Source organism: Molothrus aeneus, chromosome 14 (assembly GCF_037042795.1).
Source record: "Molothrus aeneus isolate 106 chromosome 14, BPBGC_Maene_1.0, whole genome shotgun sequence".
Lineage (NCBI taxonomy): Eukaryota > Metazoa > Chordata > Aves > Passeriformes > Icteridae > Molothrus > Molothrus aeneus.
In genome coordinates this window covers 3,645,768-3,669,520 of record NC_089659.1, presented here as the reverse complement: position 1 = coordinate 3,669,520, position 23,753 = coordinate 3,645,768, and the positions used below count along the sequence as shown (strand labels likewise).

The 23,753-nt window shown below is 50.8% G+C and overlaps 1 protein-coding gene across 5 annotated transcripts in view; it reads right to left on the bottom strand.

The window, feature by feature from the left end:
- The window catches only part of LOC136562453 (gamma-aminobutyric acid receptor subunit alpha-3-like), an 82,928-nt gene that overhangs the window by 32,927 nt on the left and 26,248 nt on the right, over positions 1 to 23,753 (bottom strand). For 4 of the 5 annotated variants that reach the window (XM_066559291.1, XM_066559292.1, XM_066559290.1 and 1 more), the window contains exons 4-5: positions 8,171 to 8,238; positions 4,031 to 4,251 (exon numbers count right to left, since the gene is read on the bottom strand). In XM_066559291.1, the coding sequence (XP_066415388.1) occupies positions 4,031 to 4,251; positions 8,171 to 8,238 (289 nt within the window). The remainder of the gene's footprint in view (positions 1 to 4,030; positions 4,252 to 8,170; positions 8,239 to 23,753) is intronic. The other variant, XM_066559293.1, reaches the window with a different exon arrangement.

Here is a 23,753-nt window from a genome sequence, read left to right as displayed (position 1 = left end):
ATTGTCTGGGAACCACTCTGACAATAACCACAAAGCCTCAACACACCATTCTGACAGGCCCTGTTAAGAGCAGAAGAGCTCTTTAAAGCCTTGATTCACAAAGCTGAATCCCATCAGCACTGCATTAAACTTTCACTGGCTTTCTGTGCTTCAAGGCTGGGGAGAACCAGAGCATTATCTGTGTGCCCCACACAATCTGAGCCAGAGAGTACACCCAGAGGTGGCTGTTTTGGCTCCTTTTGCCTCTTCCTTACATAAATCCATGCACAATTCCCAGGTTGTTGTGCTCAGGTCTGATGCCAGAGTTTAGAGACCATAGCTGGGCTTTTGTGAACTATTTGGACCATGCAGGAGCTCTGCAAGAAGAGACTGCAGAGGCAGGGCTACATAATAAAACTGCACTCCCTGTGCTCTCTGAGGCAGCCAGAGGAGCAGGGAGGATGCAGAAGGATCAGTAATCCTGGGGAGCAGAGAAATGCAGCTCAGTGCAGTGGTCACAAAGGCTGTGCCAAGGTGCCAAGGCCTGTCAGAGGTCAGGGCTGTGCACTGTGACATTGCACTGATCCATGAGGAGAATGTGCCACAACTGAAGGAAATCTCTGGATGCTTGGCTACAGCTGCTGTGCAGCTCCTGGGAGCTCTGGTCAGTGATAAAGAGGCTCTCTCCAGGAGCTATAAATATTGTCACACAGGTGTAATTTTGCTGGATGCATGTGTCAGGCTTGCTGTTCCACCAGAGCAAGTTCATCTATAACTGTAAGCCTTGACTAAGAGGAGTTGGCTCTCCCAGCAGGATAAATAGCAGGAGATGTGCCTCTAATTGCACATCAGCAGAGCTGATCCCTCAAGAATATTGCCTGGTACAAGGGAAAGAAGCAGGACATTCTCAGGAGTCAAACTGCATGGCCAGGTTGATCCATGCAAGGGATCACCTGGGCAGTGCTGCCAGGCACTGGAAATCAGGTGGAAGCTCAAATTGTCTCCCCAGTGAGCAGGGCACCCCTTTGGGATTTGCATTTTGCTGGATGCCAGCTGTGTGAGTTTGGTTTCAAGTTCCTGCTCCTTCCTTTAAGGACACACATGCACGTCCCTGGCCGTGGGGGAGGACAGCAAAGGCATCACCTGGACAGAAAACAAGAGGCTCCCTCCAGCCCTTGCCTGGGAGAGGTTTCAAAGCAGTTAACAAGGGAGGGTGATACCACCATCATTGTTTGACAGGGGAATTGAGGTGGGAGTGCCTTGGAGTGGCAAAGCCAGACAGATTTTGGTGGCTGAACCTGAGGCTTGGTCCTGGCCCTGCAGTCTGTGCCCTTGCATCTTACTTCCTGACACCCCACTCAAAAGAGACCCTGGTGCTCCTGAGCAGCACCAAGAGGAAGAAAGGGAATCATCAGATGCTCCAGGACAGACATCCCATCCTGGATGTGTTTAACTGCAATCCCAGACCAGTCCTGCATGCTGTGGTCATCTGGGCAGCTCTAACCACAGAGCCTCCCCTGGGCTTCACCCACTGGGGAAAGAAAAGATCTCTGTGCACAAGAGCTCCTGGCTCTGTGCAATAAAAAACATGACAAAAGGTCTCATATCCAGCCCTCAGCTCTGAGGGGGCTCCTCACCTCTGACAAAGCCTTAGGGAGGTATTTAAGGGGGACTGGAGCACCTGTAAGAGGAGGTCCTTCATTCCCCAATTCTTCAGCAGACAGCTAAACTGAAGGATGGTTTGAGTTAATTTTAAAAAATCCCAAGGCTCTCTTTTCTTCCAGAAGCTCATTCCCAAGAGTCTCATGATGCTGCTGCCATCCTGGCACCTGCCCAGCCCTGAATGGAAGAATAAATCCAATACTTTTTTAGTCACTCAAAACTTGCTGAAGCTAATGGCTGTTTGCTGAATAAAGAAGTAGTGAAATGATTCAAAAGCTCTGAAATTGAGTCTTTTTTTTTTTTGGCTGTCTTATGCCAGCAGCTCCTGTAATACTTTACAGTCAGACAATGATCCAAAGTGTGGGGAGTGTGAGTTGTCTACTTGCAGGTCAGAGAGCTGGGAGCAGAACAGAGCCCTTAAGTCAAGCTGGGCTTTTCCCTTCATTTACCCCATCTGCCTTAATGTGAGATCAGTGATGTGTGGAGACCTAAACCCCCAGGGCACTGGCAGGATTAGCTCGTATTTGAGAACTGCTGCACAAAAGCAAGGCATTGTTTATCAATGTGGGCTGTAAAACTTGCTGACACCGTGTAGATTCGCAGCCAGTTTCACTATGAAGAGATGAAATTCTGCCTGGTCCTCATAAACAGAGGTGAAAGTGCAGCATCTCAGCACACAGAATCCACAATGAAGCCTGTTATTAGTTAGGATTGGCTCGGAGATGGAGACAGAGAAAATAATTTTTTAAAACAAAGATTTACACCTTGCCAAAACCAACTCAATACCTTTCTTGTGCATTTATCAGCAGCTTGTTGTTTCATTTACAACCTATGACTCCTGCAACCCTGGCTTCTCCAAATCACAGTTTTTAATTAGCTGTTTGTTGGGTTTTTTCCCTAATGATGTGCATCGATCACATAGATTTGGATTTTTTTAATTCCACAAAGTGGGAAAAAACAACCCCATTGTTGTCACAAGCAAGCTTGGTCTCATTAGATGTGTGAAATGGTTCTGCTCTAACATGCTGAACAAATTTAGATATCTTCTCAAGCTGCTGGAAAATAGCAAATTCTCTCAGCCTAATGTTCCCATACCAACATTGGCTACCTGATTCATATCCCATCACAGGTCAGGAAGAAAATTAAACCAGGTGGCACCTCACAAACTATAGATCACATCTACCTCAGCACATAAAAGCAAAAAAAAATCAATGTGAATGATGAGGGAAAATCTACCTGTAAAAATGTACCAAGCTGAGGATCAGTGATGGTCCATAGGTAGGAAACAAGGAGAGCATGGAAAGCAGCAGGGTAGGTGTGCAAACCCAGGGCACTGGGAATATTTCTCTGCCTTCTCTGGGGTGCCCTGACCCCCAGGGCAGCACTGACTTTGACCCTCATTCATGGAGAAAGTTTCCTAGACTTCAAGATAGACTGGAATCCACAAAAGTGTGAAATAGATTATAGAGAGCAGTGCAGGTGTGTCACTTGGTGAGAAATTGAGGTTTTGGGATTTTTAGTGTGTTGTGGATGGAAGCAAGATGGAGGGCACAGGGTGTCATCCTGGGTTTCTTCTTCATGCTTCTTCTTTCTTCTTCTTGGGTTTGGGTGGCATTTTTTAATTGGGCAGAAAAGTGCCCATTGGGGGCTCTTTGGGATCAGTTATTGGATTAAAAGGGAAAATAATCCAGGTGTCAGTTCTTAATTGGATGGTTTAGCCTTAAAAGACCTCGTAACAAGAGATTGTTGCCCATTTTGTGCCTTGCTGCTGAACTCACGGTAGTGAGACTGTTTTACTGATAAGAAATAATAAACACCTGAGTCCCAACATGAACTACCATCTCCAGTGCCTTCAATCCAGACCCAGAAAAACCCACAACTGTACCCCCACAGGCAGGACTCAAATCTACTAACAAGAGTTAGTACAAGCCTGCATAAACCCTGCTGTGAGGCCCCCTGAGGTCCCTGCATGTGCAGAAGGACCTGGATTCCCTGGCAGCAGAGCCAGACTCACCTCTGGTGTACAGGAGGTGCCATGGTCCATGCAGAGCCAGACTCACCTCATGGTGTACAGGAGGTGCCATGGTCCATGCAGAGCCAGACTCACCTCTGGTGTACAGGAGGTGCCATGGTCCATGCAGAGCCAGACTCACCTCTGGTGTACAGGAGGTGCCATGGTCCATGCAGAGCCAGACTCACCTCATGGTGTACAGGAGGTGCCACTGTCCATGCAGAGCCAGACTCACCTCATGGTGTACAGGAGGTGCCACTGTCCATGGAGAGCCAGACTCACCTCATGGTGTACAGGAGGGTGCCATGGTCCATGCAGAGCCAGACTCACCTCATGGTGTACAGGAGGGTGCCATTGTCCATGCAGAGCCAGACTCACCTCATGGTGTACAGGAGGGTGCCGTTGTCCACCAGGCGCAGCAGCTTGTTGGGGGTGGTCATGTTGTGGGCAACAGATTTCTTCCCGTTGTGGAAGAAAGTGTCAGGAGTCCAGATCTTACTGGCCAGCAGGTTGTTCAGGGGAAGGATTTTCATGGGACCATCAAACTTCAGCCTTTCATCTCTCCAGGATTGCCGGAAAAAGACGTCAATGGTGTATTCCTTTGGGGAGAGAGGAGAGAAAAGTTGTGTTTTAGTCAGCTCAAGAGGTGGCAGAAAACTGGGTTTTGGCACACCTTGGGTGACACAAAGCGTGGTGCAACGAGCAGAAGGGGTTAACAGCAGTGCAGGGTAGGTGGGATTCAGTACATTTTGGGTAATGACTTACCTATAATGTCAAAATGTGCATGTCAGTGTTTCTGAGCACTGCAGGGAAGCTGCAGCACAGCCCCTACAGTGGCCAGAGCTGGGGCAGCCCTGCTGCACCACCACCTCTATGCAGAGGTTTCAGGGGAGAAAGGCCATTTTGTGCAGCTACACAGGTATTTTAGAAGGCAAAAATAAAGATCCTAGAGATGGAATCTGGCCAGGATGCTGGTAATTATATCTCTGCTCATAAAAAAAAAAAAGAAATAAACTTGCATGACATTGTCTTAATGTTATTTTGTTCCCCAGGCCACCTTTAGAAAATCATTGAATTGAAGACTTTACTGGCATTACAAGATCCTGTGACTTTCATTTATCTTCTTTTTCTTGTTTTATTTCCTTCCTTTTTTTTTTTTTCTGCCAATGTAAAGACCCATTTCCTGTCCAAATTCCAGCTGGGGCACTTAGAAGTCACCACTTTGAAACCCTGCAGCCAAGCCAGCTCCTCACTCAGTGAATGCAGATTCAGAAACCACTTTTAGAGGCAGAGGGGTCTTTGGAAAACCTCTCTGTCCCAACTGTTCTTCCTCCCCCTGCTGCTGCAGACTCGTAATCTTTATTTACACATTCCTGGAGGCTGCAGGACCAACCAAACTTATCATTGTGAGTGATTTCTTTCCTGCAGCACTTCTCAGCAGTGCTGAAAAACTGCTGTGCATCACTTTCCTATAGGACAGAGAAATTCCTACAGGTTTTGCAGCAGATGGCAGCTGAATGAGGCATCTCTGTGAATAAATCCATCCCTGCTCCCTGGCCATGGAGACACCCCTGCTCAAATATGAACCTTCTGGATCTTGGCTGGGGAAGGAAAGAGAAATTTTGCATTCTCAAGGGCTCTGCCCTGTACAAGGTATTTTGCCCCTTCATGGAAGTGATCTCTAATTCATTATTTCTTGGGATAAGCCCAAAGAAATGAGCCTGTGTGCAATCCTGGGAGGTTTGGGAAAAGTCCTTATCAGGACAAGGGCTCTCTCATTCACTGTTTCTATTTAAAAAGTGCCAGACAAAGAAGCAAAACATTTTTTAATGACTTCCAAGGCCCTGCTTATCTTCTTTAATGCTTAGGAATCATTCCTGAAGAAAAGAGAAATCATGTTCAGAATGTTCCCCTCCTTTCTATGCTTCTTTCCATAAAAGCATTATTCCCAACTCCCCCCTTCCAAGGAGCACACTTTGTTCCGTGTTACGCTCTTCTCTGCCTACAGAAGTGACTGAAAACATCCAGACTGACTCTGTCCTCAGAGTCCACCCATGAAACAAAAAAAATCCCCTTCAATTTTTGTTTTCCTTTGGATAATTTCCCTGGGACTGAGGCAAAGCTGGAAGAGCTCAGTCCCGAGGACTGGGGCGTGCCTGGTGTCACAATAGGACACGAAATAAAACAAGGCAGACACTGGAGCTCCAAAGTAAGAAGAAGGGAACTTTATTTTCTGATTCTAACATTTATAGACTTTCAAAAGTGACAGTGGATTGGAGGATGAAAGTGCCACCACTCCAATGACACTGGACAAACCAACAGCCCATCAAATTTCTCCTCCTCCAGAGAGGAATGTAAAAACAATAATTATTTACATAAAAGTGCATGAGAAACTCCATTACAAGAATGTAAACATCAGAAGGCTTAGAAGAACTTAGAAAAACAGGATGACACCTCAGGTGTGAACAGGCTCCGCTCTCCAAACCAACAGAGAGGTTGGGAGTCCCTTGGAGCACCTCAGTGGAAAGGTCTCCACGTTCTCCTCTGTAGGAATGTGCCCCCTGTTGATGGAATGACAAAACTATCCTTTATCTCCTTAAAAAGGAAAAAAGCCCAGAAAATTGAGGAAAGAAACTTCCTCAATTAGGTGAAAAGACATCTCATAGCACCTGGGGGACTTCACCTCAAACTTAAGGACAGCCAATTGGACAGGAGCCAAAAAGTCCCGCCTGAGTGATTTACTAGAAAAAAAAAAAAAGACCAAAGAAACTGATGGCTTTTGTGAGGTGTTTTACCAGGAGCAAGAGCCTCTTACACCTGGCTCGGCTCTTCTTTGTAAAGAGTTTTGTAATTTTGCCTTTTATAAAAACTTATTGTTTCCAACACTACCACAGAAGCCATCCTGCTGATTTTAAGCCTTCTAAGGTAGCTGAGCTATCCTGGCTGTGAAACAGATCTCCAAGAACTAATGAGATCTGGCTGGAGGAGACCTCTATTTCACTCCTCCTCCTCCTCCAGGCTCTGTAAGCAGCTGCTCTCGCTCTCCCCAGGGCAGCTTTACCTGCCTCTCCTCCATCACTGCAATTCCACAATTCCAATTCCGCAATTCCAGCTCCTGTGGAAGGGGGAGCAGCGCTGGGCAGATGTCAGCAGGAGGGAGGGATTTCCCCACTCCTGAGATGAGAGGAAGCCCCAGAGCAGGCTCTCCCCCTTTCCTGAGGAGATGGGGTTTCTCTCCCTCACTTTTAGCAGCAGAACTAAAACACATTCGCCATGCATTTGTAAAATACACGGAACGAAAGCACGCGGAGGGGAAATAATTTATTATTCCTTAACTGTCTTCCTAATTTTATATTCATTTTGTCAAATCACATTGCAGAGAATACCTTCCTCTTTTCAATACCTCATATTTTTTTCTTCACAGTTCATTATACACACTCCCTTAATCAAATATGCTCCACCTTGGAAGTAATTATCAGATACTCCCCACGGGCTACGATTGCTGAATATATTATGGGTCTCTGCTGTGGTAGGAAAGCAGGAGAGAGAGAGGGAGAACTCAGATGAGGTTCATAATCTTGATTACACTGACATCAACTTAACTCCTTACCCTGGAGGGAGTGGTCTTCCCAAAGCAACATGGGTTAGAGTGATGGAGTGAGCAACTCCATGAAACACAGAGATTTTCTGCTTCTCTGCTTGCCAGCACAGGATTGCTGTGGGACAGCTGGAGAGATGTTCAGGCCATGCCAGCCTAGGAAATTCAACCCTTGCAGCTCTGGAGGGGATGTGAGAGCCACAGGACACTGCTCCAGGCTGGCCTAGCCAGTGACAACCTGCTCCAAAACGGGCTCCCTCCATGGCATGGGCTGCCCACCACTGGCCTGGGCTATGCCAGCACCAGGGCAGCTCAGGGGCTGGGCATGCAGGAGGGGCTCAGTCCTTAATGCACAACTGTCCTCACGTGGCATCCTGGAACTCCTGAGCAGCCACCCACAGCCAGCCCTTCTCTGGGTGCGTGTGGAATTCGAGCTGCTGTTGAGAAACCTCACTATTAATTATGCTCCACAGTCCTGTTTTAATTAGAAGACAAACTGTTGTGGGAATACAAGCCTAAATTCAGACCTCAGGCCTTTTCATTAATGATTTTCCCTGAACATGTCAAAATAGCACAGTCAGTCCATGCCTCTACTCTATTCTCTTTTGCCTCCCTCCAGCTCAGGCACTAAGGATGGTTTGATGGTGGATCATTGTCTCTGACACTGCCATCAAACCAGACCAGCTTCTGGCATCCTCCCCTCTTCCCAGGGAGCACCTTCATTCCTCCAGTTATCATCTGGTTTCAAAAAGCCCAAGCACACCTGGGAAACAACTCCTGTTTACCCCTGGAACTGAGATACCACCAGCTCTTGTCACTTAGGAAAATCCCATTTTTACCCATATTGTCCTGGAATGGGGGGGGGACACACACATGCACAGCAGCTGAGGAGAAGCCCCCCCTCCCTGTGAGGCACCTACCATGTCTGTGTCCGAGACAGGGCCGAAACTCGTCACGTAAATGTCTGTCTTGACTTCAGTTACACTGTCTGGGACAAAAAGAAGAAAAAAAAAAGGGAAAAAAGAGCAATTAGAGAGCTGAATTTCCTTGTGCAGGCAAGGCTTTGAGGTTTGTTATATAGTGTTTATTCCTGCTCTGCTGAACCCTCAGCACTGTGCTCTGTGCCCCAAAGAAGGGCTGATTTTATCACTGGTAATTGGGCACATTCATCTCCAGTGCAGCTCTGCTGCTTCCCACACTTACACTGAGGACAAATCTGTCCCACACGGCCAGACAATGCATATTTACAGACTCTGTGTGCCTGCATCATCCACACCCTGCTACAGATCCACATGTTTTCAATCCAGACGTAAGCCCTGATGCTTTGAAACTCCTTTTCAATCTGAAATCCCTTAGTGTCTCCCAGCCAGATAAACAGCCTAGTGATGTTCCTGCAGTTTTAGGGAACCCTGGGTTTGTTACAGCTCCAGGCTTATCTGTATGTAAAAAGAATCAATATTCTGATTGCCTTTTGCTGCCATCATGCTCGCTCTTCTCCTAAGTGCCTCAGTCTCACAAAGCTGCTGCTGCTGCTCACTCGTCACGCGCTGCCCCTGCACCCCAGGCTGAGATTCCCTCACGGATGCTGAGCAGCAGCTTCACTGCCCCTGCAAAGCCACAGGGCCCTGCTGCCTGCCCAGCTGCTAAAACCAGGGGCAGTTTCAGCCACATGCCTTCAGATAACCTGGAGTGCTGAGCACAGCCTGCAGCACGTGCACACTGAGCTCTCCTGCCTTGGATTTTGGCTTGTTTCCTAATTGACACCTCTGCTGCCACCCTGCTTTGCAGGGAAATCAAGGCACAGTGATTTCCCAGATTTACAGTCCTGTGCTCTGCCCACTGGGTTGTGCTCAAAACATGATGGATGAGCTGCCTTGAGTTCAGCACTCAGTTGCCATAAATCCTCCCCACTTTAGGGATAGATCACGCTGTTGTGTGGCACTAGCTGGCTCAGAGCTGCTCTCCTAATGAAAGAACCAATTTAAAGCTGCAAAGCAGAGTTCATGTTTTATGCACAGGACCCAATTTTGGCCATCCCAGCAGCCTTGCAAGTAGCCTGGATAGCCCATTGTTTAATTTAGTTATGGAAATCCTTCTGTCCCCTGAGAGTCATTTTGCAGTACTATGAAGCTTAGGTTTGTGCTTCAAAGTTTTACATCCCAAAATAAGATAATGCATTCTGGCAGGGTTTTCTCCTTAATGGCTAAAATATACATATACATGTCTTTAGTTATTATGGCTGAGAAGTTTTTGATGCAGCCCATGGCTGATATTATTGTGCTATAGAAGTAACCCTTGATCTCATCTTGATGAGCTAAAAAGAAGGTTAAAGAGAAATAGACCCTGAAACACTCAGGGTATTCTCAGCCTCCCTCCAAACAGGTCCCCAGATGAGGTGCACAGCAGAGAACATTGAGTGGTGTGAGGCTCCTTCTGCTACCCCATGCAGTGACATAAAGCTCATTTTGTCTTGGAGAAAACACAAAACTCTCCATCCCCTCCCTGGGGTCCATTCTGCAGCCATGGACAGCAGATCAGGAGCTGTGGCCACCCATGGCCAGGGAGGGCAGTCCCTGGGAGGTGCAGGATGAGCTGTGCCCTGCTCAGAGGGACAGGGGATTGCCCCACATTTCTCTTCCCAGAGAAAAGCAAGGCACGATTCTTCCCAAGAATATTTCTGGGTCTCATTCTCTGAACCTCAGAGAAAGAAAACACAATTCTTATCATTTGCTGTGCCTGTGTTTGTGCCAAAGCAGAATGCAATATGGAGATTGTTTAGCCACAGTGAGGGGGTTTTGTTCCCTTGGCCTGTCAGGGTCAGGTGTGTGTGTGTGTCAGGACTATTGGGGGACAGTCACGAGATTCTGGGCAGTGTGTGCAGGGTTGAGTGCTTGGCAGATTCAGTTTAGATGTATAGAATAATATAGTATAATAAAGTAATTAATTAGCCTTCTGATAAGATGGAGTCAGATGCATCATTCTCTCACCCACCATTGGGGTTGCAGCAAATTCAATAGGGGGTCATGGAAGGCTCTGTGCTTTCAAATGTGCTCTGCACGGTCCAAGCACAGGGGAAGGGATTCAGGAAGCCAGGAGAAGACAAAAAGGATTCGTTTTGGACACCTTTTGATATGATCCTGCAATCCTTAAATGAGCTTTTATGTCCTCATCATGCTGTAACCTGGCTGACACAGAGCTACAGAAACCCCTTCCTGACCCCTCAATCTACTGGTAAATCCAATCAAAGATAATGGAATTAGGAAACTTCAATAATCTATTAATAACTTATTAATATTAATAACTAATTACAACCCATGTCTGAAGAGAATCCCCCATTTCTGGACTGCAGATTTACCCCCTGGCAAGGCCATGCAGCACCCAGAGAAGGGACAAGCTGGGGCTTCACCACTGGCTCAGTGATGTCCCTCAGCTCTGAGAAAAATGAGCTTCCTGCACCTCTCATGGCAAAAGGGAGACTGAACCCTCCCTGTTAATAAGTGCTCCTAAGGGCAGGATTTGGCTGGGATCCGGAGGGATTTCTGAAATTAAATCATTGCTACGCAGGCAGGGATTTCAGCAGAGCTGGGAAATCCAGAGATAAGTGAAACACCAGCAGAACAGAGCGAGCTCCAGCCTCAGAGATTCACTTCCCTTGTGATCCCACAGCCCAAGAGCACCTGCACAGCTCCCAGCTCTGTGACTGTGAGACCTCCACCTGCAGAGAACCCAGCAGCTGCCCCAGCAGCCTCCCCTCTCCTTACCCTCACACTGGCCCACCCAGAGCCTGAATGAGATGAAACTGCATCTGCTTTTTCAGTAAGAGAAAGCTGAGGGAAAAGCATCCCCTGCCTCTGCTTAGAGACATGGCAGGGAAATTCTTATTTTCTGCTCAAGCCATAGATGTGCTCGCACTGTAGCTTGGCTATCTTGCACAGTTCTCACCAAAGATTTAACAATTAAGGACATTATAGGGGGTAGGCACTTTCCCTAGAACTGCTGCAGAACACAAAATGGCATTTTTCATTCCCTAGCAGCATCCTTCCCTGTAATTCAATTTTTTTACAGGCACGAGTCGAGCTTTCAAGGCTGCTGGGGTGGCAGGTGGATGCTGCCAGTCCTGTTTATAACCAGGGAAACAAAAATGCAAGGGCTGGGTTCAGGTAGGAAGCTGGAGCAGAGCAAGGAGCAGAGCCCAGGTCTGCCTGCCCTAAGGACTGGCACAACACTGCCCAAGAGAGCCCTTGGTGAGCTGCCCAAGCCCCTTCCAGCCACCCTGCCGAGCTGCTGCACCAGGAATGCAAAAAAAGACCCTGGAGCCAACATGAAACTGGAAGAGCAAGGGATTTCAGGTTCAGTGTTTGAACTGAATTTACAGATCCAATTGGAATGCCATGTTCCCAAGTCATTTGTTTGAGGATGACTTCCTTGTCTGGGGGCTTTGCCCATCTATAGGCTCAGCTTATTCCCAAGCTTCAGCACAACCATGTTCCCAGGAACAATTTGGAGCAAGTGTGAGAGCAGAACAAGGCTCTGCAGGTCAGCCAGGGCTGCCCCTTCCCCCCGGGGTACAGAGCCTGCTCCTGCCTTGCTCCCAGCTGTAGAAATCCCCCACAGCTGGGCAGATCTGCAATGCAAATGGCAAACCACACCGCCCTTCCCACAGCGTTACCATGGCACTTACTACACCTGCCTGCTTTTTGAGAGCTCCCCCTCTCCTCCAGCAATCTGCTCCCCCACATCTGGCAGCTTGTGTACCCCAGAACCCCCTCCAGCCCCGAGGGGAGGGACAGCTCCAGCCCCCACAGCTCCACACCAGCAGGTCTGACACCTCCCTGGGTGTGCACAAGGTGTAAACCAGCAGCAGCTGTCGCTGAGGTGTTTCAGGCTTCCCATTTTCGCAGCCCTCCCCATCTCGCTGCCCCTGTTCCAAGGCAGACACCCCCTTTCCCCTGCAATCCCCCCTGCCCCTGTTCCAAGGCAGACACCCCCTCTTCCCCTGCAATTCCCCTGCCCCAAGGCAGACACCCCCTTTTCTCCTGCAATTCCCCCTGCCCGTGTTCCAAGGCAGACACCCCCTCTTCCCCTGCAATTCCCCTGCCCCAAGGCAGACACCCCCTTTTCTCCTGCAATTCCCCCTGCCCGTGTTCCAAGGCAGACACCCCCTGTTCCCCTGCAATTCCCCCTGCTCCTGTTCCAAGGCAGACACCCCCTTTCCCCTGCAATTCCCCTGTTCCAAGGCAGACACCCCCTTTTCTCCTGCAATTCCCCCTGCCCCAAGGCAGACACCCCCTTTTCTCCTGCAATTCCCCCTGCTCCTGTTCCAAGGCAGACACCCCCTGTTCCCCTGCAATTCCCCCTGCCCCTGTTCCAAGGCAGACACCCCCTTTCCCCTGCAATTCCCCTGTTCCAAGGCAGACACCCCCTTTTCTCCTGCAATTCCCCCTGCCCCAAGGCAGACACCCCCTTTTCTCCTGCAATTCCCCCTGCCCCAAGGCAGACACCCCCTTTTCCCCTGCAATTCCCCCTGCCCCTGTTCCAAGGCAGACACCCCCTTTCCCCTGCAATCCCCCTTTAAGTGCTCGTGACTCCCCGGCCCGGGAGGAGATAGCTGGCTGCTATTATTTACAAAATGACGGAGTGCTATTTTTACTCGCTTCTTGGAAGCGCGGGGAGCAGCGGCAGGGCTGGAACACGAATTACCCCGCCTCGCTGCCTCTGCCCTCCCCGGCTGAGGAGCTGCGAGTGATCCGGGGAGGGGGGCACGGGGGGCGGAGCGGGCTCGTGTTAAACCTTGCCCTGCACTCATCCAGCGCTGTTTATTCAGGAATCACCCCCGACAGCCCGGCTCGGCCGGCTGTGGGTCAGCTGCGGAGGTTTGGGGCTGTGCTGAGCGGGGTTGGGCAGGCGGGGGGTCCCAGAGGCTGTGCCTGCACCGGGATGCTGTGCCTGCACCGGGATGCTGTGCCTTCACTGGGATGCTGTGCCTGCACCGGGATGCTGTGCCCACAGCCAGGATGCTGTGCCTGCACTGGGTGCTGTGCTTTCACTGGGATGCTGTGCCCACACCCGGGGTCTGTGCCTGCACTGGGATGCTGTGCCTGCTCCCGGGGTGCTGTGCCCACACCCAGGGTGCTGTGCCTCTACTGGGGTGCTGTGCTCACACCCAGGATGCTGTGTCCACACCCGGGGTGCTGTACCCATAGCTGGGATGCTGTGCCTGCACTGGGTGCTGTGCCCACACCCAGGATGCTGTGCCTGCTCCCGGGGTGCTGTGCCCACACCCAGGATGCTGTGCCCGCTCCCGGGGTGCTGTGCCCACACCCAGGATGCTGTGCCTGCTCCCGGGGTGCTGTGCCCACACCCAGGATGCTGTGCCTGCTCCCGGGGTGCTGTGCCCACACCCAGGGTGCTGTGCCCGCTCCCGGGGTGCTGTGCCCGCTCCCGGGGTGCTGTGCCCTCAGCCGTGCCGCTGTGCCCACACCCGGGCCGCCGTGCCTGCAGGCGGGCGCTGGGGCTCCCGAGTGATGCGTGCTGTGACAAACAGGGGCGAAGCCGCTGCGGCTCCGTGCAGGGGATTCCTGGATGCTGCGCTGACGTCAGGGAGGCCGTGATCAGCCGGGGGATGGGGAGCTCCAGCTCCAGCTCCAGGCAGCTCCAGGGCTGTGCGGGGACCTGAGGGAGCTGGGAGGTGACAAACCCGTCTGCACTGGTGTTTCAGTGCGGGGCGGCGTGGCTGAGAATAGAAGGGTTCAGGGTTTTCTGCAGCCAGGGGTACAAACCAGCAATCCACTCCAAGTCAGCTCCTGGAGGGAGATGTTTCTGCTCTGGGCTCCCATGTCCCATCTCCCGCTGTGGTCACAGCCTACGAAGGGCAGTAACGAGCTGATAGTGCCTCTTAACTCCCTCCTAGACAACCCCATTTATCCTCAGCTCAAGAATTTCTGAGGTCCCCTTATTCAGTGTCCCCTTATTCTGTGTCCCCTAAAAACCACACAAAACCCCTGGGGAAGGATTCCCACCAGCCTGTGCTGAGTGCAGCGGCACCATGAAGGAAGGGGATGCCGCCTTGCTCTCTTCCACATCACACAACCCAAAGGGACACCAGGGTGACACCCAGAACCAGCAGGGTGGTGTTTCCCAGCTAACTCAGCATCTCTGGGAAGGGAAACACAAGAAGTCAGCTGGCACTACCCACTTCCACCTTACAGCTGCCCCCAGCTCCTTGCCATAGTAATTAACAAGCCGCAGAAGGTAATTTTTGCAGCTGCACACAGAAGCTCTTTGTGTGTTTCATTCTTCGCCTTCACAGCCTCCCACTGGGGGAATTTAATTTTCCTTTCACTTTTAGCCTCTGGAACAGAAGAGGTTTCCATGACCTTTGCTACAGGCTCCACGAGCCCACTGGAGCTGGGCTGAACCACAGCCCTGGGCAGCCCTTACCTTCAGAGGTGTCACTACAGCCCCAGCCAGAAACCCCACCCTGGTCCCTCCTCTCCGTTTGACCCCCATCACCCCAGGGCTGCCTTTCCCAGCCCCCACCTGTGGCTTTTCAGGTGGTTTTTAACCTCTGGTGCTGCCTTGTTTTGGGAAGTGGGAGCTGAATGGTTGCAGGATGAGAAGCCCTGAAGAAGGGAGGGACATCTCTGGGTGGTGTGGCACGTGGCACCTCCTCTGTGACTGGCACTGGGGAATGCCAGGCCAGTGCTGGGAGAGCACAGGGAGGCACAAGCAGAGGGGTAGGTGCCCAAGAGGAGAGGGTGACCTCTCTTCACAACCTAAAGCTGTGGAAATGGAGGCATCTACATCACCAGGCCCACCCCAGGAAGCCCTGACATGGCCTTCACTGCTGCTCTCCTGCTGTGGGGACAGCAAGATTCCCCCATACACATCACAGTTGCTTTTCTTGCATTTTTTTTTCAGAGGGAACTCAGAAATAGCAGCAGAGAAGGAAATATTGCAGTGAACATCATTACAGTGGTGTTGATACCCCCTGGGCTTGTCCAGCCCAGCCAGGGGATAAAGCTGACTCCAAGGACACTGGCAGAGCTCTCCTGCCACACAAAAGGCCACACAGCAGTGTGAGCTATTGCTAATGTCACGACCACAAACATCCCTACTGTGCCTGCAGTGCTGCCACACCAGGTATCCTGGGAGCTCTGCTGGGGTCAGGAGGGAAAGGCTGGGGAACAGAGGAGGCAAAAGGCCACGAGAATCTCCTGGAATTTCCTGCAGCCTCTGGGAAAGGGAGAGCAGAGCTGGGGAGCAGAGGTGCAGGCAGGTCTCAGCACAAACCCTTCTCTCTCCTCAGCTGGGTATCACTTGAGGGATCTCAGACAACACAGAGAGAGCTCACGAGCAACCTCTTCAAACTCCCAGTCCCAAAGTAAAACCACATTTTTTCAGACACTGCTTGGCTGTTGCAGCACCCCAGCAACCTTGAATATGAAATTACTTGCTCAGAAGTGAAAGCCAAGTCTCCTATCACAGACATTCACCCCTGTCTGGCAGCTCAGCCCGGGCTCCTTTCCCAAAAGTGGACAGCAGTGTGTACATGTTCTTCTTCTGAGAAGAAGCAGCAAGAATGTCTTGGTCCTGTCAGTGCCAAGTGGCAGCCAGAAGGGCCAGGAGTGTCACCAGGGGGCTGGCAGGTGGCCCAGCCCTTCAGAGGCCAGACAGAGCTAACAGCAACATTGAATTCCCTGAGCTACCTGAAACACCCACATCTCCAGGAAAGCTCACTTGGGCAGAAGCATCATGACACAGCTGAGACCCTGCTGGCCCACAGGTAACCCCACAGTAATTCTGCCCACCCACACCTCACCACCCCTGATGGCACCTCCCTCTCTCTAGGGAGCACAGAGATGAGGATGAGGAGGGTCCATGGAGGCTGGTGAGCTGGGACAGAGTGGTTAAAGATGACAGGATGCTCATCTACTGCAAAGTGGGGTCAGCCAAGGACAGAGCACTGGGAAATCTGTACTCTGCAGAATAAACCACATAGTAAGGCAAGAAACAATATAAATATCTGAAACAAATGTCTTATCTCAGCAAAAGCAGGGGTGAGTAAGAGCCTGCAGGGGATTGCCAACAAGACCTTTGGGTAGGATCCTTATCTAGCTCTGCCATGTCACAGATGATTTGTCTCACGCAGTTTAGCCCAGCTATTTGCTTGATTCCAGAGTAACTGGGTCTGTGTAACAGCTCTGACACCCTCAGTTATGCTTCCAGTGACTTCTGCAGGGTTATGATCAAAAGGACATCACATTTAGATGGGGAACAAGGCTATCTGCTGCTGGCCAGGAAAGCATCAAGCCTGTTTCCCCAGTCCTGGGGTGCCCAGGCTTTTTTTCACCCACTGCTGCTGCTCCAATCCCCTGGCACTGCCAGCATTTGCTGTACAGCCAGTTCCCAAGTTGCTGCTCTGTGAGCCATGGTGATTAATTACTACCTTCTCTCTGGTGTGATGGCACATCAGTGTCTACAATTGCGTGTCCTCCAGCCAGACTGGAGAGAAATCATCCAATCTGTAAACACAGCTACCCATGTGGTGTCACTTCCAGCTGTGCTTCTCTCCTCTCTCCCCTCAACCTGGATATTTAAGGGAGAACGAGGAATTCAAAAGAATTCCAGGGGCTGTCTCAAGAGACAGCCAACAACAAAGCCACTCACACGTGATGAGAGAGATCAGCATGGTCTGCAATGACATGTGCTCAATTCCTGAGCCCAGATGAAGTGAGATGATGCCTGTCAAAGCCTCAGAAAGACAGCCTGCCCTGGCTCCCTCTCTTAGCAGGGCCATGGGGAGCTGAGGCAGGGAATAGATTGATTCCCTGTCTCACACCACATGCTGCAGATGCAGAGTTCTCACATGGCTGCTACCAATGTCCTCTGCAGGAAGGAGCTGCAGGACCATGAAGTGACCCAGTTACCACTTGAGTGTGGCTTGTCTGGATTTATGGCACACTCTCAGGCAGAGATGGATGTCTGATTGCTGGGCACAACCTCCTTGGGTTGTGTAGGGAAGATCAGCTTGGTTTTTGGAAGGGAAATCCCTCAGGAGTCTGCAAATGGTCTGTACATGTGCCTGTGGCTCTGACCCAGGGCTGAGCTCTCTCCACACCTACACAACTCCATCACCAGCAGAGCTGGGATCAAGGCACAGCTATTGCCTAAAGCAGAGCTCTCAGACACACGGGGCTCCTCAGCACAGTGCTGAGAGGCACAGGGGGCACCTGCAGGTCCCTTTTGGGTGAGTGACTGCACTCCCTCCCCAGCCCTTCCGTGGGGTAACAGCACAGGTGGCCCAGCTTTCTGCTCTGACCTCGCTGCACTGCCCCTCTGCCTCAGCACACACGGGCTGAGGGGACTCCAGGTGTACCTGGCACATCCAGGTGTTGCTGCAGAAGGTGCTACAGGGATTTCACACCCTCCCATACTGGTGAAAGGCATTTTCTCACACTTGTCAAAGAGTGTGGGGTGCAGGTTACAGCTCTATCCAGCAGAGCAGCCTAGGAGAGATGCTGCTTTACCAGCAGAGGAGCCAACAAACCCTGCTTCCCTCAGAGCAGCTTTTCCTCCCTGAATTTCTGATGCCTAACACCAGTTGATCCCACCTAGTTACCTCTCTCGGCTTTGGGTCTTTTTCCACTCAGCTTCATAATTCCACAAATCTTGGAGGGACTCCAAATCTCAGAGTTATCCACCTTTTCTGTCAGGCTTTGCTCAGATCAGCCACAGGCTCTAAAGCTTATGGAAGACAAAAGGCAGCAAAGATGGGTGTGATAAGCCTTACACCATTAGAAGCCCTGGCTAAAAACCCACCACAAAGCTCCACAGAATGTGACTTTATTTAGCTTGCCCCCCTTTTATCCACGTGCACATATTTTTATCACCACATTAAGATACAGATCCAGGGGTTAGACTCAGGATGTGGTGCAAATTATTGATAAACAACCACTCCAGCAGGGACAGAAGAAAGAGGCAGGAGCAGTGACTGCTGGAGGGTGTGCAGCCATGGAGGCTTTATACACACCCCTCATTCTCACACATACAGACTACAAACAGAGCCTACAAATTAGCTGTGCTATTTTTGCCACAGACAGAACTAAGACAGAATGAACAAAGCTACTGTCGTTACTATTTTAAGGACTCAGGACACCCTCAGATGCCAGGAAGACAGAGGAGGAATATGTATGTACGAGCATGCTTTTAGATTCTGCAGTGCTCCCAGACCCTGTGCTAATGGAAGGGAGATGCCACAGAAACATGTTTGTTATATATTATAAATACAATGGGAAAATGTGTGAATATAAATTAGCATGCATAATTTAACGTACTCAGTATTAAAGGCTGGCCTGGATGGCTAAGCCAGAGGCACTTGGGAAAGGGAATCCCTGCTGGTCCCTGTGGACAGGGGAGGAGCAGTCAGGCAGGGCCATGGTGCTGGCTGGTACATCCAGCTGTGTCCTGAGGAAACCAAAGCCAGGAGAATTCTGCTGCAGGAGCAGTAACCTGAGGGCAGACATGCCAGGCTGCCACCTGAGCATTGGGCAAACCCCCTCCATGTTACCTGCACAGCACCTGTGCTCTGGTTTGGGCCTGCCTTGCTGACCTTGTTCAGGTCATTCTCCCCTTCAGGGATCAGTGACAGGGCTCTTACTGGCCATGCCAAAGGATCTTGGTGAACAGAGCCCTCAGGGAAAGATTGCAGCATGTTCAGCACCTCAGTGCTGTGCCTGAGGCTGCAAACACAGGAGAGATGAGGCACCAAAACAAAGCATTGCTGTATCCCTCCACACATTAACAGCCCAGCTGGGAAAACCACTTATTAGACCAGGCTTATCCATAACCTACATGAACCCTGTGTGCCTCTGAAGCTTCTTCCTCAGGCAGACTGGCCTGGCAGGTTTTTGCTTATTCCCTTTCCTAAAAACACTGAGCCTTTAGGTAACTCATTTCTCAGCAAGTCCTTCTTTAACAGAAATCACCACACCCCAACAGGCCACAGTTGCTTTGAGAGGAGTTACAAAATCTTCAGATCAGTGCCAGTAACATCCTTGGAGTTTGTAAAGCAATTACTGAGCTCTGCAATTCACCAGGCAGATCCCCAGGAAAAAGATAAGCACGAAGGTGCAATACAAAACTGCTGCTGCCAACCTGATAATCATTGATACACAACAGAGAACACAGCTGCAAAGATTGGAAAGCAAGGAAGCAAACAGGGGAATGCAAGAAAAATCAGAGAATCATTAAGGTTGGAAAAGACCTCTAAGATCAAGTCCAACCATCAACCCATCACCACGACCATGTCCACCACGAAGCCATGTCCCCAAGTGCCACATCCACGTGTGCTTTGAATATTTCCAGGAATGGTCATTCCACCACTCCACTGAGCAGCCTGTTCCAGGCTTTACAACCCTTCAGGTAAAGAACTTTTCCCTAATATCCAGCCTGAACCTCCCTTGACTCAAGCTGGGGCCATTTCCTCTCACCCTGTCCCTGGTTGTCTGGGAGAAGAGAGAAGGGAGAAGAGACTGATCCCCTGCTGCCTGCCCCCTCCTGAAGGGAGCTGTAGAGAGCAATAAGGTCTCCCCTGAGACTCCTTTTCTCCAGGCTGAGCCCCCACAGCCCCTCCTGGTGCTCCAGACCCTTCCCCAGCTCCATTCCCTTCCCTGGGCATGCTCCAGCCCCTCAATCTCCCTCTTGTCATGAGGGCCCCCAGCCCAAACAGTTTCACTCAAACCAAATCTGCATTAAATGTGTGTCATTGCAGAGGGAGAAGGAAGAAAAGAGATGTCTCAGTGAAGTGCATGAGCTTTGCAGGCTGAGCTCTGGGCTCCAGCCCCACCAGTGCTGCTCTGCACTGTGGCTCTGAGCATGCACTGAAGGCAGCTCTGCCGTGCCTCAGTTTCCCCATCTGCCTTCCAGCTCTGGTTCTACCTGCCTGTGCCTCTGGCTGTATCTCTGTTCCTCTGCAGGCTGAGCACTGCCAGAACACGTGATGGGCTGCAGTGGGCAAAAAATGGAAATAAAAAATAGAAGAAAGTGACTCCTGGGGGTTGTTGTACAGCTCAGAGGAAGGGCCCATTTAATTTTCAAGCCTGTCCCCTGAGGCCAACACCAGGTACTGAGACAAGATACAAGAGGACCATAGCAGGGAGCAAAGCTGTAATTTGCACTCTGGTTCCTTATCCATTAGCTCCTGGCTGGCATTTCCTTCAGCAGAGAACTCAATCAGCTCCTCAGACAGTGTGCCTCTGGTGATGCTTCTGGCATCCTTCACCTCCACCCCCAGGGCACTGCAGACAAACCTTTTCCCTTTTCCATGCACCTCAGCGTGGTCTGTGTGGCAGAGCCCAGCTCTGCACCGAGCTGTCTGTCCCCTGTCATGCACAGGTCACTGAGCTGCATGGCCAGTGCTTATTTATTTCAGCACTGTGCAAATAAACTTATTTAATTCACACTGCCCTGCACTGGTCAATTTAGCATTTCTCCTGGGCTCACCCTGTGACACCTCTGCCACAGACTGAGAAAGGCACTGGGAAAAAAAGAAAGAAAAAGGAAAAAAAAATTACACTTTATTTTGCCAGGTGCAAATAACTCCTCCTGGCTTTGCTGCCCCAGACTTGCACGGGAAAACAGTCTCCAAAGCACAGGATAGAGCCCCAAACACTCACTGTGCTCCTCCGGGACATCCCCTCTCACCTGCCTTCCCCTGCCTCCCAGGAAAAGTCCCTGGCTGCCCTGTGGGGCCAACAAGCTCTGGCAGCAGTGGATTCATGCCCACGTGGCAAGATGGGCTGAGTTGTGCATTCAGGCTGCTCTTTTATCCCCAGGTGAGCAAAACAATTTCAGAGGAAATTCCATTTTGGCTCTAAATCTCCCCCTCCCCAGCACTGTTCAGACACCAGCATTGTCTGTCCCAAGGACAGGAAGGCTTTTTTTATCACAGTTACTCACAAAAATTCAACAACTGATAGGGAATTGTCAGTCCTGCCCACTACATGAATTATGATATGCTGCATGGTACTCTGATAGTCCCATCAGAAACAGGCAGAGGGCAGATGCCTCCAGATGTATGTAATTTTTAATTTCCTTTGCTGGGGAAAATGTTTTCTTGTTTTAGTGATGTATGTTCAAAGCGTTCCAGTTCCCATGGCAACTCTCTGCCTCCACTGGAGATGTCATTTTTCATGCCATCCCTTCAGAATTCGACATCTCCTCGCAGAAGTTTTGAAGAAATGTCTCTCTTAAATATATATTTATTAGAGACAGTGCCCGAGAGTGTGTTTTATTGACACGTTTCTTAGGTGACTCAGCCTACAGAGGAGAAAGCTGTCTCCAGAAATATGCTGCCTGCCAATCTGCCTTTCCTCAGCTTCTGTTTTCAACCACAACTCTCCCTCTCTTTTTCTGCCATGCAGTTATTTGCCAGCACCTACTCCCTTTTATTTTTTTTTTAATTCCTTTCTGTTCCCATCACTCTTGTCCATGCCCAGCATCTGCTCCCCCTTTTTTTTCCCCTTTAATTTCTTTCTGTTCTCATCACTCTTGTCCGTGCCCAGCTCCCCAGCAAAGCAAGCACAGCAGGGGAATGCCCAACTGTGTCAGGAGTGTCTGTGCCTATTCCCTGCTGCCATCTGCATGTGGAGAAAACCCCAAAGTGCTGCAGAACAGAGACTGCATGAGCCTCTGATCCTGGAGGTGCAGCAGCAGGAGCATCTGCAGCTCCCTGCCCCTGGGTGCTCTCCCTGTGCCATCTGGCTGGAGCCCTCTGAGTGCCATGGGCCCCTTGGGAAGGGCTGAGGGCATCGAGGTGCAGGGCATGGGGCTGCCATCCTGGCTGGGGAAAGGATTCACGCCCCAGGTTTATCTGGTGCCACTTGGGCAGCAGTTTCAGCGGCTCTCGGTATTGTGGTGCCTCTCTGTGCCCCACAGGCTGAGGGGTGCTGAGATGGAGCCACCTCCCTGCCCAACCCCAGCCTTCCCTGCCCCACAAGGCATGCTGCCTGCCCCTAACCATCCCCCAAAACCCTGCACCCCTGGCTCTGCAGACCCTGCAGAGAACAGGAGACATCACATCCCTCTCACAGCAGCTCCCAGAGGTTTTTCACCAGACCCCAGCAGAGAGTTTCCATTCCAGGCTGCAAGGAGCCCCCAGCTCTGCTGCCCTCCGGGACAGGGGAGCTCCCAGGCCCTGCAGGGCTGCTCAGGTGCCCTGAGTGAGCAGGATCCCATCCCAGGAACCCTCACTTGGCCCTCGATCAGCATCTCCCTGCAGCTCCTCGGAAAGAGGCGGCAGCAGCGCCGCGAGGATCCCGGCGGGACACCGCGCTGGAGAGCCTTAATAGAGCTGTAACCTTACAGCTCCAAATTGCCTTCCTGCAGGAGACAAATCCGAGCCAGGAAATTGGTAGGAGCTGAGCAGATCTGGAGGCTGATGGAGCTAATCCCAGGCATGTTTATATGCAAAGGCCCAGGGAGCCTCACTCAAAGCCGGTGCGAGCGCCGGAGCTCGCTGCTGGGTTTAATTCTCAGGTGCAGCCTGCTCCGAGGGGTGGGAAAAGCAGGGAAAATATGGAAAATCAGAACACTGGGAGCAAACATCACATGCCAGCTTCAAGGTCAGGACCTCAGCAAAACCATGCACTGGCTCCTGTTCACCCCATTTTAGAAACCACGTGGATAAACATTGCTGTGGTCCCTTGGAGGAGTTTAGAAACCTTTTCTTAGCCCAGCCTGGAGCAGGGACACACAGGCTCAGGGGACACTTCTTGCTGACTCCAGACTTCACATTAATTGTCCCGTCCCACCAGCCATTAATCAAATGTCTTCCACTTGCATTTTTATTGAAAATCAATTTAATAAAGTAGGTGGGAGTCCGCACGCTTCCATAACATCAGATAAATATTCATGGGCGCTTACACTGCTTTAGCTAAATGAGTTTTTTAAATTTAACTGGTGCAATTTCCTTGTTCCTTAATATATGGCTTGGCTTGCCCTTGTTCAGGAACAGAAACGAGGTGGGACTGGCTCACTCACAGGCACACCAAGGAAAACTCCTCTGCCCTGGAGCCAGCACCTCTGGGCAAGGATTGTGTCATCAGTAATTGGAAATACCAGTGCTGGGGTCAGCATCACCCAGAGCAAATCCCCAGAGCTGAGGTGGAATTCCAAAGGGCCTCTTGGAGTTGAAAACTCATTTTCCACCACTGAGAGCATGGCCCCCATTTTTTCCTCGGCAGGTGTGCCCTTTGATTTCCACTTTTCCCTCCCTGTTTAAGCAGCCATTGTGCTCCAGCAGCTAAAGCTAATGAAAATCCTTGGAAAATGCACCCCCCTGATGGTTACTGAAGGAGGTTAAAAGGCTTCCAGCTACCAAAACACACCACACACCAGGGAAAGAACAGAAACACACCCACTCAGGATTTGAGAGTCCTTGGAGAAGGGATGAGCACCACGATCAGCATCACTGAGACAATCTCCACCTGCAGCCCTGGGGAG